This window comes from Bombus flavifrons, chromosome 5 (assembly GCF_040668555.2).
Source record: "Bombus flavifrons isolate JBK064 chromosome 5, iyBomFlav1_principal, whole genome shotgun sequence".
NCBI classification, from domain to species: Eukaryota; Metazoa; Arthropoda; class Insecta; order Hymenoptera; family Apidae; genus Bombus; species Bombus flavifrons.
The window spans coordinates 18,188,624-18,205,185 of record NC_138446.1 but is presented as its reverse complement, the minus strand read 5'-3'; the positions used below and the strand labels follow the sequence as shown (position 1 = coordinate 18,205,185).

The 16,562-nt window shown below is 34.2% G+C and overlaps 2 protein-coding genes and 2 long non-coding RNA genes across 7 annotated transcripts in view; 1 reads left to right on the top strand and 3 right to left on the bottom strand.

Annotated features, from left to right (window-relative positions):
- Positions 1-26: 26 nt before the first annotated feature.
- Positions 27-1,184, bottom strand: LOC138179662 (uncharacterized). Its single transcript, XR_011173096.1, has 3 exons — positions 1,060-1,184; positions 708-989; positions 27-434 (listed from the first exon to the last, which is right to left on the bottom strand). It is a non-coding gene; the product is annotated as an uncharacterized LOC138179662 (long non-coding RNA).
- A 272-nt stretch (positions 1,185-1,456) lies between these two features.
- On the bottom strand, positions 1,457-2,960 carry LOC138179663 (uncharacterized). Its single transcript, XR_011173097.1, has 3 exons — positions 2,402-2,960; positions 1,557-2,302; positions 1,457-1,521 (listed from the first exon to the last, which is right to left on the bottom strand). It is a non-coding gene; the product is annotated as an uncharacterized LOC138179663 (long non-coding RNA).
- A 2,523-nt stretch (positions 2,961-5,483) lies between these two features.
- On the bottom strand, positions 5,484-10,445 carry Rop (Syntaxin-binding protein Rop). Of its 3 annotated transcripts, none has more exons than XM_069112682.1 (11): positions 10,318-10,445; positions 8,714-9,010; positions 8,320-8,423; positions 7,353-7,501; positions 6,992-7,207; positions 6,829-6,927; positions 6,546-6,753; positions 6,196-6,444; positions 5,892-6,082; positions 5,664-5,818; positions 5,484-5,595 (listed from the first exon to the last, which is right to left on the bottom strand). In XM_069112682.1, exons 1-11 carry the CDS (start codon positions 10,343-10,345, stop codon positions 5,534-5,536), a joined length of 1,758 nt encoding a protein of 585 aa, XP_068968783.1. In that variant the 5' UTR covers positions 10,346-10,445; the 3' UTR covers positions 5,484-5,533. The 3 variants fall into 3 exon arrangements, with proteins under 3 accessions (XP_068968783.1, XP_068968784.1, XP_068968785.1); XM_069112683.1 differs by lacking the exon at positions 8,320-8,423 and adding an exon at positions 7,907-8,010; XM_069112684.1 differs by lacking the exon at positions 10,318-10,445 and adding an exon at positions 9,157-9,306.
- Positions 10,446-11,153: 708 nt separating this feature from the next.
- raskol (Ras GTPase-activating protein raskol) overlaps positions 11,154-16,562 on the top strand; it is a 257,001-nt gene continuing 251,592 nt past the window's right edge. The window contains exon 1 of one of the 2 annotated variants that reach the window (XM_069112675.1): positions 11,154-11,713. The gene's annotated coding sequence lies outside the window, so the exon portion shown is untranslated. The remainder of the gene's footprint in view (positions 11,714-16,562) is intronic. The other variant, XM_069112677.1, reaches the window with a different exon arrangement.

Here is a 16,562-nt window from a genome sequence, read left to right as displayed (position 1 = left end):
GAAAAAAGAAAACATTGAGATGTCATGTCGTGTTAAACATAATCGATTTTTTCTGTCCAGAAATATCATATAACCAGATATGATATTTCATGGAAGAGAAAGTCGTTTGCAATAGTTTAAATATTTTCGTGTACAGTTAGTATATGTTTATCTTCCAACCAACGTTTTTAACGATATTTTGTATATGTTATTTTTCTATTTGTTTAATCTTTCGTGTCCTGGGTGTAGTTGATAATGCAAAACCTCAGAAATGATGAATTCTTCGCTAAACGATGGAGCAATGAAAGCTATGATTTTAATTGTTTTTGCTCGATTATTGTCTATATTGTACCATTAGACTGACCAATTGCAAGTGTCTTCGAATGTTTGGAAGAATTCCTCTGATTATGAAATTGCGTCGCGTTAAAGTAACGAGCTCAATAGTGACACGAATTCTAAAACAAAAAAAAAAGAAAGATATTAAGAAGAAAGAATTAAAGAATTAAGAGCGTGAGTTTAGCAAAGAAAAAGCGAGAAAGAGAGACAGCGTAAGAGAAAAGATGGGCATAGGAATGAAAGTGAGAATGGAAGAGAGCAAGGAGGAACGTGTGTGCTAGGCATTATGATTGTATAATACATAGTTTATAACTGTACATATGAGGAGAAATCATTGGCAGCAATTTAAATAGAATCTATGTATAAAAAGTAATAAGTACTAATATACACACCTCTATATATGTGATAAGGTTTGTAATATTTAAGGGAGGCCGATAGATTGTATTAACCTACTAGAGATCTCAGTATAAGTTACTAGGTAAAGACGTAATAATTCGTAAGTAACACCAAAATCACTCCGCTGTATCAAAAATATCAAAAAATAATTTTTTATATAAGTTCCCACGGGCGCACATCATCTCCAATAGCACACAAGTTTTAGTAGACTTATTACCGATAGAGAGACATTAAGCTGGTTGTACATAAATAATAATGATGAAATGAAGAATAAATAGCTAAAATAAAGAAATGCTTGATGTTGTTAAGTAAGAGGGATCACTTATTAGGTCAAGTTTGTTTACATACTTGCTTCTACTCAACCATTTTTATTCAAAAAGAACCTTATAACTTTCTCTTATATCTGTGTCATTCGCGTTAATTTCAAAAGGCAAATAAAAGCAAAATTGCAACTTTATATTGATCTGTCGCATATAATATATATATATAAGTTAAGACACTGTTAAACCGTATATTGCAATTTGAAATCGTCGATGCTTTGTACAGGAAGAATTCTTGACTAAGTTTTAAATCTTTTATTTTGTAGATAACAAACTTGGTAATATAATATCAAGTAATGAATTAAATTGTTGTTTCATTTAAATCTCTATTTGCTTAACAATATCAAATTAAATAATATTGTCTGTTCTCTTATTAATCCCTAAACATAAGAAGAGAGATTTTTATTACATATTTGAATTAATGTTACGAGGCAAGTGTGTGAATACAAAGTTACTGCAGATTATTAATCATAAGCATATACAGAATTACCTTTCTTAGTTTATAATTTTGCATGTTATATATACATATATATATATAGCATATATATATATAATATAATATATATAATATATATATATATATATATATATAAAGATATACATATATAAATACAGAGCGTAAAACAAGCAGAGAGGGTGAGCGAGCGAAACGGACAGAATGAAAGAGTGTTATATAGTCGTCGATAGAAGAGATACTAACTGAAATATTATTGTCTCGTGTTTGACGTTTTCTCTTATGTTGCGAATCTGTTAGAACGAATAAGAAATATTGTATATACTAATTAATACAGATAAAACAATGCATATTACACGTTATTATAATCTTTACAAATATACTAATTACCTACGGTTTAATTATTAATAACTAATTGAAAGTAATTGTTACGATAGTTTTTCATTATTACCTCATCCTCTTAAAATAACTCATGTATAAACATTACAACGGTATAATTAATTAAACTAGAATAAAAAATGTCTTAAGATTGAAACTTGATGATTGAAAAGTTCATTTCAATACCTCCTAAATGATTTCTCAATAATTGCGCAAAAATTTGTTAAACTCAAGCGCTATATTCTTTTCACGAAATATTACACATTTTAATGTATTTTATATATCATACTTCAAGTCTGACTAAAGACTAAATTTGTTTAATATGTAAGCTTGCGTACGAATGAAATCATGCCTTCAAGCTCGTAATCTCCTCTTACATTCATTCGGACTAGACTCTCGCTGTATGAATACTCTTTGCTACGTCGGCTATGCGTACATACTGTAAGATCGAAGAGTAATAAGAGTATTAGGAGTTTGCTTAAAATTTATTTTGCTAATACCAAAGAGCAAATTAGAGCACTCGTTGAGCAATACTAACCATTTACGAAACCATTATTTTGTATAATCGCTTACAGCGTTGTTTCACATTTATAAACGTAATCAGTCATTTTGTTAGTCAAATAAGATTTCATCTGATATAACATAATACAAACATTTCCAACTCTTGACGTGCTTCATAATGACTCTTAGCTTATCGTGATTTCGAAGTTTCCTGGACTAAAGTATTAGTGATAATGGTATGTATATGTAATGATTCTCAAATATTTACAGATAAATCACATATATATACTTACTTACAAGTTAATAAAACGTTTCTTAACAATGTCAATACGTCCTATATTATAGGACATATATATCATCGATTTAATTTAAATATTGTATTATTTTGAGCGGGATAAGAAATATCTCGTTATTCTTTAATTTTCTCACATACGATGGATGATACTCCTGTTCAGAATTAACTTCAATTTCATCTACTTCCGTCTAAGAATTTAATGGATCATCGCTCATTTTATATATTTGTTTTGGGACTAATGTGTCAGAATTTTCTAAAATACCCGATTCATAGCTAAAGGCATACATATATGTATTTAGATTTTAATAAATCAAAATGAAACTACAATAATATAATAATGTCGACTATTCGGAATATGCGATAGATTTGCGCCAGAGCTCCATGATTCTTTTATATTTACTTTAATATTTTTTTTATTTACTGAAATAGGTATTCCGTTTTGTTGTGCATACTTTAACAAATCTGATCTTTCTGATGATCTTGTATAAAAGTCTGTAACTAATAAAATGAAAAGATCGTACGTAAGACATATAAAGATATATATGAGAGTAACATAAAGTTTAGATACAGTACCTGGATGTCGGGGTAGAGGTTGTAATAGCTTTTCTTGTCGCATCATGAACGATTATAAATGCATTTTCAGATTTTGCAATTCTTATCAGAGCTTTGCTAATGTGCATGGCCGAGCGATTGTTGTGCCTAAAAGGTGTTTATACCTTCGTAAAGTAGTCCACATGCAATAGCCGGCCACACAAACGAAGACAGGAAAACGTCTCTGAAATCTTCTATTATGACCTTTCAAATAATAAAATTATCTACGATTAAATAGAAAAGTTGGCAAAACAGAAGAGATGGACTTTATATCACTGTAAAGATTAGTTACAACGAGCTGCATTATATCTACTTGCAGAGATTTCGGCGCATAATTTAGAAGATATATTTGTAAATTAATTAAAATTTTGTTAATACCTTCAAGGTAGCAATTTATTGTAATGCCTTCTTTCTAGCGGTATTGAAATCTTTCTCTTGTCCAATACATACTTGCCTACATTCAAATCCTTATTATAGTATTTGCTTTCCAAAGAATCGTTATTTTCAGTATATTTACAATATAAGCGATAACTTGATATCCTTTTTCTTTCAATCACATCGCTATATGCTAGACCGATTCTCTTTGTTGATTTAGGTATTTCTCAAACTTACCAAGATCTCAGGATTCCCAGGATCGAGATTTAAAGGCAATGTGACAAGGTCGATATTTTAATTAAGATGACAGCTGGATTTCATTATATGGACAACTCTGAGTCTTGACCCATGCTGAACGATAACCCATGAACGATTATCGTAGTAATACATACTATACAAAGAGTTAACTTGTTCGTGAATTTCAACTGACAACTTGTTTGTTAAAATTTTATCTTTAGTTAACGTGGTACGGTATAAGTATAAAAAAAGAAACAAAATTGGATCGAAATGTAGGCCTTTATAAGCAGAACATTTTGTTTAGACTACAATCTACATACACATAGGTATATGTATATATATTATATATATATACATACATATATATATATATATATATATATATATATATATATAATATAGATGTACATATATATGTATATATATATTATATAATAATCAATACCGTAAATTTTGTAGTAATCTCACCGCTAAGTAATCGCAATAATAACGCACATCGATAATCATTATGATCGTTAACAGACTAACTAACTTCCACCAATCGAAAGTGATATACAATTGCTTTGTATATGCAGCAGAAGTTTCAACATGTATATACTTAACGATATAGTAAAACTTTTACTTTACGAATGAAACAGCTAGAAGTCTTTTATAGTTGGACAGTTTTTAAATTGAAATAAATGCACGCTTTAAGATGAACTAATAGCCGCATTTGTACTATGTATAATTTAATACACACACACACACATACATATATATATATATATACATATGTATTATATATATATATACATATATATATGGCATTGAAATGCACTTGTTTAGCTATAAATCGATAATACAACAAAAGTATAATAAATAACTAAATGTATATCTATCGCTTTATTGTACAGCAAGATACTTAAACATTTGTATCTTTAAAGATATTTTAATAGCTTTAACCACTTATAAAATAAATATCAATGCCATCGTATAGTTTCATTAAATTATGTTTTACTGAAATCAATATGACTAAAGCATATATATATATATATGTATACTCAATTCTCATATGAATTGAAGAAGAAATACTGACTTTGTAAACAAAATTGACTATGTCTTCTTTATCATAATGTAACAATGAATAGCTTTTGAAGCGCGAGATAAAAAAGATACTAATAACGAGAAACTTGAACACGAATATCACGATTCTCCACTACAATACATCAAATTTCTCTGCTAAACGTGTATTATCAACAAAGGGACAATATGACATGGAATAACATACGATATCCGAGCTAGACAATCGCGAGCCTAAATTACCATTAAGCATCTCCGTACGATTAGCATCGATATTTCCAACAGATTTATTCATTCCATATTAATTTTTTATTCGTGCAGGCCACGTGCAGGCACTTAACACCGGATATATTTTCCTCCTGCCGCCATCTACATTCTGGCCATATGATATTTATGACATGCCATTCTTCGCATTCTTCAATGTTTCTAATTAGTCGCTAACTAACTACTCGACTTAAACAATTGACTGTATGTTCCTTATCTTATACTTTAATTGTAATTCGAGATCATCCATGAATATTTCGTGGCTTTTATTATTGACGGAGCCGAAGCTAATGGCATATTAGGAATGCGGGAACGTGTCTTTATTTTGTTTACAACATAAAAGTTTCTTTATACGTGAAGTTTACTCAGGTCATCTAAGAAGGATTTTGGTGTGATTATATGCGATGATCCTGAAGTAAAATGATAATTCAGTGTTGAAACAAGTTCAATTAGGCGAAAATTTTTAATATATACTCACCAATAATCACTTCCCAATTTTTTAAAGCATTTGTAACTTCGTAACCGCATCGTATTTCAGAAAAACAAACACCACCGACAACGAAAACGATTAGTCGTGGTACGTTCTTAATGGTTTGCGAACCTTTGTCTTTGTGCCAATGCCCATATCTTGCACTAAAAGTAAATTACAATGATGTTACAAAAATATTAGCACCTAATATTATTTCCATACAGGTTCTTACTATACCTAGTTGGAGCATGATATCCCGAGCTTGCTGCTCGTCCAGCCAAAAAAGGGAAATGTTTAGAATCAAGCTTATCTTCGATAGCATCTTCCATAATATCCTTCATAACTGGAGTCCAACGACTCATTTGATAAGTATGTTCTGTAATTCTTTCTTTACGTTGTACGGTATACAATTTTCTGCGGTTTCCACCCTATAAGTGTAATATGATGAATTGGTATTAATTTAACAACAAGCACGTAAAAGTATATATATTTGGAGAATGAATACATAATTTGTTAATAATTGACAAAATAAAATACTTACATCTACAACTATATTGATACCAAGATTTGCCATGTTTACTATAGTTTGTTTATCGTCAGCAGATATTTGGGCATGATGAACTAGGCGGTTCAGATTCTCTTCAGAAATACCATTTTTACTAATAACATATAGTGCAATAATTCGTAATTTGTCTAAATGATGTACTGTTTGGTCAAGTAAAATCGGGGTAATATTTTTCATTTGATCTTTAATACGTTCTCCCTCAGCATCTGTACCCATTGCTAAATCCTAATAAAACATGATATATATCGTACTTGTTGAATAAGTTAACATGAAAATTTAAAAAAAAAAAAAAAAAAAAAAAAAAACGGATTATATATGATATATACTTGTTCTACTTTGCACAGTTTATCTACATTCCCTTGATAACGTTTCATACAATCTTCTGCTAATTGCAAGTGTGTTGCATATTTGCTCAATTCCTTTTGGTACTGTGGCATTCTTTTGATCATTTGTGAAAGGTCTCTCATGCTCTGTTTGTCTCCTTGTGGCATTCTTTTTGATTCTGTGAATTTCTTTAAATTTTTAGTAACATTCCTAGAAACAAATTACATGTTTTGTAAATGATATTGCACCGTTTCCTTTAATAAATTTGTACGTTATTTTACTTACTGTGAAACTACAGCAATATGTTGATGTCTAAGCTCTACCCATAAATCGTCATTTTCATCCAGTAATACTTCCTTTTGTACACCCGCTGAAGCTTCGAATCTTATAAAAAATTTCATATATTGAAGCATCAATTGAAATTAATGATAATAAATATTACATTTACCTGTAGACATCATTATCAATATCTAACAAATCGTACGCCATAGCTTGCAGCGTTAATTCATGTAACAGTGGAGAGACACAGTCAAATCCTCTATCTAGGATAAGCAGTTGGGAGCGTGCTTTCTCAGGTCCTTCGCCCATCGTCGGTTCATCCGCTTTGTAAGCATCCAATTTCTGTTGAACCATATGTGCCAGTTCAACATTTCGATCGAAATCGCTGTAGGAATAATGAATATTTAAAATAATGAAGAACCAACGAAGAACTAATCTAACGCTTGATCGAATTCTAAACTCAAGCTGAACTAAAAATATTTTAATCATTACGGCAATGCAAAAGAAGAGGAATATATATTGTATTGTACCTTCGATATCTAACTGATGGATATTCTCCGAGAGTAGCACAAAGCGTCGCGATCTGTTCAGCTATTCTTTCCATATTGGCTGTTCTCAAGTTGGAGAAGGAAGCGTTATAAAAACAAGCGAACGTTTCACGCGAGTCCAACGAGAAAACCTATTTAATTACGTACTCGTTTTAATATTATCTGTGCATTGGTTGTTACATATTAAGTTATAATTTTATTTCAATTTTCGAAGGCAGTGTAATACATATACACACACATATATATATATATATATAGATTGAGGAAGAAAAATAGTTAATAAAATAACAATAAATAACAGGACTGGTAATTGCATGCATTGAAAAGAAAAAGAAAAGTTTGATCGCGAAAGGAAAGACAGGAACGTACACGTAAGGTAATTATAGAAGTCTTTCGCCTACATTCTACCCCGTAAAATAAAGAACTGAAGCATATATAGGAATTCTGTTTATCGAAACTGAGAAAATTAGAAATAGTAACTATCACGATTACAACTATTACTAGTCAGCTACGAGTTTTTTTCTTTTGTTCGTCACCTGCGACTCGTAAGGCAGGAAAGCGATGTTGATCTCTTTCAGGGTTTTGATCTTTTTAGCGGCGAGAGACTTGCAGAGTTCATTGAACAGCTCCTCCGGACACACTGCTCGCGTGCAAGCATGAATGCATTCCGTCGTTAGTACGTGCTTTATATGTATGTGAGTACTGTACAAAATAGGCGAGTAAGGGATAAAAGTCAAATAATTGTGTTAACATTGTCATAATCACTGATCGAAAAATCGGAAGGTAGGCTGTGAGTCAAAATATCATATGGCTGTGAATAGGGTGGCGTCTGTAAAGGGCGTTGATATGATATGTGTTTGTGTATATGTTGGTGAATGTGTGCCCATCACCACGGAAAACGTAAAGTTATCAAACATTCGGTTTCTCTGTTACAGTTTCCTTGCTTTACCTGCTCCTCGTACGGTATGAAAGCGATGTTGATCTCTTTTAGTGTCTTTATGCGTTTAGCTACCAGGGAGAGACACAATTCTTTGAACAACTCATCGGGACATGCTGTAAAGAGATATACTTAGAATCTTATGTGGATTACCGAAATCGAATGTACCGGACTGTCCATTCTCGTACAATTTCTTTTTCAATTTCCTGTTTATTAAACGTGTATCTTGTGAAAGAAACATAAAATCGAAAATGAACTTTCATGTGTACGCGAGAAATAAAAAGAACGTGTTCAGAAAATATTAAGGTGACCAAGATAGGAATGAAATTATCTTGATTATTTATAGCCGTTTCTCTTATGACAATGTTTGCCATGTAATTAATGTGGGAAGTGCGAAACTGCGTACCTTCCGTGAAATAAACGTGAGCTACTTTGTAAGTAGTTCTAGTAGGATTGCTGAAGTCTTCGATCAACTTTTGGACAGACGAATTGCATGGTGTGATCAAGTAGATCGCTTCCATGGTAGGTAACGGTTCCCGTTTTTTGTTGATATCTTCCACCAAGGTGATGCCTTGAGCACTGATATCGTGCATTTTACAGCACGCTGATACCATCCTCATGGCCAGTTGATCAACTACCAAAATACGCCATTGTACCCCACTTGTTCCAGTCTTCTTTTGTTTAATCACTTCGTTCATAATCTCTATAAGAAAAAATGATATGATAAGAAAGAATCAGAATAATACATACATATCGCTAAATACAAAAAACATATATTTAATAGCCTGAAGATCATTTAATTGCAGTTCTATTATGCATCGGTATGCATTAAAACATCGCTCATCATACTTTGATATATCTAATGAAAAATGCAATGAAAATATTCTGATGACAGAAATTAACAATAAAAATCGTAACACGCGTGTAAGACATATTTGTCAAAATAGTAATAATCTGAGTGTAGGTAATTATTTGACAATTATTGGCGCTCTCAACGTGTATTGATCGTTCTCATGGACGATGACGTCACGCTAGACAGGATTGTATCTAAAGAACAAGGAGCCCCATATCGAATAATACGTAGTAAGTAAAAAATGGATAGAAAGAAAAGGGTATACATCGATGATTATTTCAGAAGAAAAGTCCTTCGTTAATTGGACATTACGAGTGTTTGGATTTCATCGTATCATCGAAATTGGTTTACTAATTAGATTATTCAATATAGACTTGTATCGATAATAGACTCAACAATTCCGCGATGCATAGTGATTGTTGGTACTGTTTAATGAGAGATATTGCGACGTTTAATTATAGAAAATAAATATTATCTTAGTAATAACAGTGAAACGATTGAAAGGCACGTTACGTTGGAGCTCTTTTAGAAAACAATTAAATAGTATCAAATTTACGAAACGTTTATGAAATGTTTTAAAATAGTTCAGTCTACCGAATTTAAAAATGATTTTAATAAGTTGCATGGATATATAATTACCATATTTGTAAGTTGTCATGTATTTAGGTAGAAATAATAAAAGTCTAAGCATAAATGTTTACGAATAATATATATATATATATATATATTTTAAATGGAAACACGTTTTGCCAAAAATAAAAATGATTGACTTTAGATTTTATGACATTAAAGTATAATATTTATCGAGATAGAATATGAATAAAGTAAACTTTTAGAATCAATAGATTAAGAGATTGGTAAGTATGCGTGTTAACAACCTATGTTACTTTGCGCAATAAAGTTTCTATTTTATATGAAATTTGAGTGCAACGCGATTCTGAAACATAAGTTTGACATTTTTATCTAGCAGCCGCTTCATAAACGATGAAATCATCACAGCATATACGCCCTTTTGGAGGTTACGGATTCTGACAGTGATGGAAATGATATGACCTTTATGTAAAATAAATTTACAAGATTGTTCCAATATTACGATACAAAGAAATTTAAAAATTTTGCTTATATCGCAGGGAGTTACATTATTTTTTGTTACTCACTTTGACCAACTTGTCCCTTGAGCGCCATTTTGCTAGTGACTGACTGTAGATATGCTTACTAGGTGGCGTTGAGAACCGAACGAATAGATAATTCTAGAATTATCTTATAGTCGGTAATTATCTATAGTAACGTTCTTTCGTTCGAATCGATGACGCTGAGATTGGACCGCTATTGCTAATGTAAGTGTTTAATAAAAATTATCCTTTTTATTACCAGATTTTATCAAATTAGTTGTCTCGTGTAAATCAATTTATTCTTATTTGAGAAGTGGTATAAAGAAGAAGGATTTCGTGTAATTTAACGTGGATTTGGCAATGCATACTTTGACAGTGGGCAAGCTAGAATATCGTGTATCGTGTAGATACTGTATAAAAAAATGTTTGTGATCGATCTAGTAAAAATATATGAAACTACCTATATGTATATAATCGTATACATAGTAAACATAACAATTAAAATTGTAGAATAATGCTAAAAGTTCCTTAAATGGTTCGTAATAAAATATCGAAAGTTGCATATTATTATGGGAAGCTATTTTTTCAGATTATAATAACATTTATGACAGATTATAATAATATTTATTGATCATAATTATTAGGTAAAATTATGATATATGTAGGATATCGTAAAGATCGTATTTTTGTAGTCGGCTTTTGTAATTAAGATGTGAGCAAAGTCGGTTCTTTCAATTCGTACTTTCGATATATCGAATCATGGAACATGAATTTATCTCGAAAATCGAATTTCATTTCTATTATCGAACAATGTCAATTGAAAAGCTACGTATGTTCGATCTATTAATGTTTTTCGTAGGGAAATAACGAATCGATCGTTCGAGAGAAATTGTCAGTTGAAACGAAGAAAACAGTCGAAGCAATTATACGAAAAGAATATACGAGATGCGAGTGCACCACCTGAAAGCGAGAGGGGCTAGCGACGAAGCGACACGCGAGAGAAGGAGAAAGAAGATCGGTACAACGAGGACGTGAGAGGGTTTGTTGAGTTAGTTGGGATTTGTTCGCCGGTGTGCGTGGATCGCGCGTAGACAGTTAAGGCGCGCACAACGGCAGACAGTGTGTATGCTCGCGATCGGAGAAACGACATTTCTACGTTTACTTTCCTCGTGATTTCGTATATTGTTTTGTGTGCGCGCGTCCCCGTGTCAGATTCAAAAATACGTCGGTTTTTCCAGCATCGTGTCAATGTACGGGAGAATGTGTGTCGCGGATGTTGTTTAACAGTGATAGCACGTCCTGACTACGGGCTGTTCCATTCGTTTTCTTATGTGACAAGTGTACTTGTGTGGTATATCTTTGGCACTCGGTGTTCGGCTGCAACGATTTACGATGAAACTGGAGTATCCTTGCCGTGTCGAGGGTTGGCTGAACGTCTGTGGTGAGTGTACGATTTCTTTTTATCTTTCGATTTTCTTTTTTAAAAGCAAATCTATTGTATGCACGAGGTTCCGCGACTTCTTGCCAAATAATGGGGAGGAAAGGATAAAATTAAACGAATGACTCTCGAGAGGAACGAGAAGGGAGGTTATGTACGTTTGTGTGTACAAAAGTGTCTGGTACAGTGAACCTTCGAGATGCACGTGCGCTCTGCCGCACGAGAACGCTATTTCGCTCATTTCGCTAGCCGGCACTCAGCCGGGTCCACACGCTTCGTTGCATAATAACAAATGTAGTGGGAGCCTGTCATCGTTGGTCGTACGGAAATCCCCTGCTCGCATCTAACGTCTAACGTCTAACGTCTAACGTCTAACGTCTCAGGAATATCCTATATTTTGTATTTCATGATAGGCTCTCAGCGTTTATCTCTCAGTAAACAAAGTTGACAGACGAAGAACGTTTTCTTCTTCTTCCCAACCGAAGAATGTTTCTTTCGTATTAGCATTCGTTTATCTTACCACCAATCCTTTAAGCACATAAACTTTTCATTTATTTCGAGTAGGGTACATTTATTGTTTGTAAATTGTTTATCTGACACATGGTAAACTACGCGTTTCGCTAGACCGGTTAAATTCGTGTATCGAAGTTGTTGTTACGGGCAAGTGTCGGGTTACGTAATATTCCAACGCCCATTTCTAGGTCACAGGGTGACCAAAGGATAAACGGGGTTGTTCAATAATTATTGTTTTTGTTTGAAATTTAAAAATATAGGGTGATGATATTGTGGTCATCGAGAGCGTAAAAATTAATCGAACAAATGAATATTTATGAAAACGTAAAAGAGAAAGGGATCGAGGATATCAAGACTGTAAGTATTTCGAGTACTCGTGATAGTGGGTGGAAAATTAATTACTTAAATGTAGATAGTTTTGAAGATTATCCGATTAAATGACTAAATTATTTGAAAATTCGAAATTAAGCGAGCTTAGAATTGGGCTAATTGTGTATGCAAATATACAGATACATACGTTTCGGAATATAGAGGGTTATTGACACGTGCATACAGAATGTCCGATGGAAAATTGTTAACGCTCGTGTACGTAACTATGCAATTTTAAGCTTTCTTTTCCGCGTCATCGTACGTTATGCATATCACGTTATTTTGAATTTTGCTATCAAACATTTACAGATGATAGAAGTAACCGTAAATTTACATGTTGCGATTTTTTATTTCTTTTAGCCAGTATATAGGGATCAGTTACGCAATTATTTACTCTGCGTATGAACGAAGGAAACTAGATGGATCGAACGAAAGCAAGAACATTTATCGATAGTCATCTAGCAATAGCACGAGCGCTAACGTCGTCAAGCTCTTTTTTTTTTTCATCAATCTTCATAGGATGAGGCGATGTTTGATTTTTGCGACCTTGGCAGCCTGTTCCGCATAAAAGTTGGTTTTCGGGCCGAGTTACCAGTTACCGGCAACGCGTTTTTCAAACGAGCCGGAATAGTCGACGTTGAAACTTTAAAACACATGCGATGAATATGTATCGAGCTAGGTGCAATAAATCGCTATGGAGGGCGGCGCGTGTCGCATGTTTCGCAAGGAGGCCAGGCTCGAGCGTGTGCTGGACCAGCGTCGATGAATCGTTGAACGACTGCTCGTTACACGGTGCAAACTTGAAACAATTAGAAGACCTCGTTTCCGAATGAGTCATCGAAGCGACGTTTAAACCTATCATTCGTTGACTTTTTTCTTTCTTTCTTCTTACTTTCCGATATTTCCTGTTTGAATGGAAACGAAAACATACCTACTTTGTACTCTGGTTTTCGATCGACCAGCGAATCGACGTTTCTCATACCGTGAATTTTCTACACATCCGTTGTTCGAATCTACTCGTTTTCGAAGCGCGTGTTTATCTCTTTTACAACGAACTAAAGTCAGCGAGTACTTGCTTCGTACGGTTCTTCTTTCTTTGATCTACGATACTCATTTCGTGCAGTGCTAATTTTTCCGATCAGAGGTTGATCCGTGTGTAGCGCAGTATTATGATAATACCTATGAGCGTGTAGCCACATCTCCGAATGGAGAGTTTAGATCTCTAAAACAGCAAGTTATAACAGCAGTACAGTATACAGTAAATAAAATAATGTTTCACGTATTACCAGTGATCGGTTGTACTCGAAGGATGGAAATTGCACTTTTTATTTATCTTATAATACTATCGTGTAACGCGAGCGTGCTTCTGTGAAACGGAAAGAATACACCGCGAAGATAACGCACACGCGATCGCGAGTTATATTTGGCTATGTCGTGAGAGCATTAGAGTACGACGATCTTAAACTTAAGTAACTATGATGATCGACTTCTAGCTATAACGCGCGCAAAATACGACGCTCCCAGTCACGTTTCCCTTTAGTCCTATTACGATCTCCATGCCCGTTACGCTGCTCTCCGCGAGCAGCACATAAATAATTGATTTATTATATGATTTATAACGATTCGATGCCCACTACGTCCGATACGTCCGAAGTTCATGTATACAGCATGCCGCGTTTCCGAACGAATCGACAGGCCAGGTTTATCGCGACTATTGCCTTTACTACTTCATTGTGTAATTGCATTGGTGTTCCTAATAAATGATATCGTGACGAGTCCGGCTGTAAGTGGGATCGTAAAGCTTGAACCCGGGTTCACGACGCGGCGCGGCACTTCGATCGCCACCGCTTAGATATACCATCAGCTTTCTTCTCCTCTTTTCAGCTACCAATCGATCGAACCAATTCCCCACGATTTTTTTCTTCACGTATGACGATCACGCTTTCTATAGATCCCGTTTATTGCTATTTTATTGCAATTTACAATTAGATGGTTGTAATTCCGTATTTTTCCGTATTTTTGAATAGATCCTTTTAATCGGTTTGCCACGAGTCACTCGTATCGACAGTCTCGTATTATTTTGCCAATTTGTATCTCAAACTAAATCTTAAATTAATTTCAATTTTCCTGGTTAAGCTTACGAGATTTTTATTTGTATCTAAAATTGGCAAGAGTGAATTGCACGTATACGGATGAGATCGGGCTGACGCGAAAGGCAACAATCTTGTACGTTAAAGAGATTTTCATAACGGACCACGAAAATATGTAAACGCGTGATAAACGCGTCGATTGAAAAAATATAGGCGAAAACTGGATAATCCTGATCGGTCGTATGACAAAATATGTACTTGTATTTACGCGACCGCGTACCGGTTTCGTAAATGAACGTTTCACTGACATTTGCAACAGTCGCTTTATAACGCGCCGATATATCTACGCGTTACGTTGATATCGCTCGAGTGACGAAAAAATCGGCCCGCGCTGACACAGATACCGTGTTACATTATTTAACAGGATAACGAAATTGCTGCGTGAATTATCGCGTTTTGCATTCATCGGCAAGCATAGGTGGGCATTGTTACGCGCGAGCATATTGCAATTGGTTGGTTTACTTTTCACATTACACGAGCGCTCGATTAATTTTAGGTTACGATACTGACGAGTCTTTCACCGGTATGTACGTGCGTGCATTCGACTATACGTACACGTATAGACACGAGCGCGGCGCGTCGCATAAAAATTGACACGCTCCTGTAATTTCATACATTTCTCTACAGATGGTATTTTATTTCGTATTTTGTATTTTGTATCTATATAGTTGTTTCTCTTTGTCGTGCAATCGTATTGCGTTTCGCCAAAGATCATTATTATTACCGTCGAGTTCCATTTGAAACGTTAAATAATTTTTAACCTAATTCTCACGTCAGTCTTGCATGGTTAGAAATTTTGTTCGTTCTTAAAAATTCCCAATTCGAAAATTAGATGTTTGATCGAAAAGGAAGGGATTGACGATAGAATCGTTATATCAAGAATATTCGTGTCAAGTCGCGTTATAGTTAACGCGTCATCGCGTTGAATGCAACTAAATTTCCCAGATTTATCGTGGTGTTGATCAATTACCTAGAATTTCGTCGTTGCCTGTTCGTTTTGTGTTTGTTTGGCGTATCGATCGCACTATAGGTTACGTATCGTAGGGGCACAATTGTGATAACACAGATAGAAATTGCAACATCGATGTTAGGCGCAGGTGTACGATAAATCGACCGATTCGAACGACTTTCTCGATCGATCTCTCAAACTCGTTTGATACCGGTTTAATTGACCAAACAAACGCGATCGAATGGAACCGCCTAGATGAGAATTTTACAAACTACGGAGCATAGTTTGAAGTTGACAGTGTCTGCTCATTGGCTCGCTCAATATTCTTATCGTTCAACGATATATAAACTTGCGAAAATGTAAACAATTTAGCAGATACATTCCAAGTTATTTCATTATACAGAAACTCGTTAAATAAGATTTATGAAGTAAATTTTAAGCAGTTTACTACAAATTCCATTATGAATTCCACTTGTAAAAATGTAAACTTGTAAAATGTTGCAATGTCGTAATTACTAATGGAAGTATTTTGAGGTTTGCGTTCGGTAAGGCATTACGAAATTGTAGATATTACATTTCGATCGATTTACGTTGCTCGACTCATCGCGTAGATCAACGATCGAGATCAATACGGTTAACGTGGATCGTAACAAACGTCGAAAAACCTAATTTCCGACAGTTTGATATAGAAATCTAAAGATAGTCGCTGCTGTCTTCTGGTTTCGAGCGCCGCGTAGCCGTATTTCAATTGCGTTTATGTTAGATACGATTCCGATGTTTCTGGATTCGATAAATCTCCTATCGCAGGCGTTTTATTGGTTTTCTGTTTGAAATAATAGCGCCAAGGTTTCTGGTGGTAGCTTTGCTGCTG

What these genes read in the sequence shown, in the direction of transcription:
- Rop (XM_069112682.1), bottom strand. Translation starts at nt 10,345, where the DNA reads ATGGCGCTCAAGGGACAAGTTGGTCAAA. An exon ending in CATATTGCTGTAGTTTCACA is followed by an intron (nt 6,754 to 6,828) that starts GTAAGTAAAATA and finishes ATTTGTTTCTAG; the next exon opens with GAATGTTACTAAAAATTTAA. An exon ending in AAATTGGGAAGTGATTATTG is followed by an intron (nt 5,596 to 5,663) that starts GTGAGTATATAT and finishes ATTTTACTTCAG; the next exon opens with GATCATCGCATATAATCACA.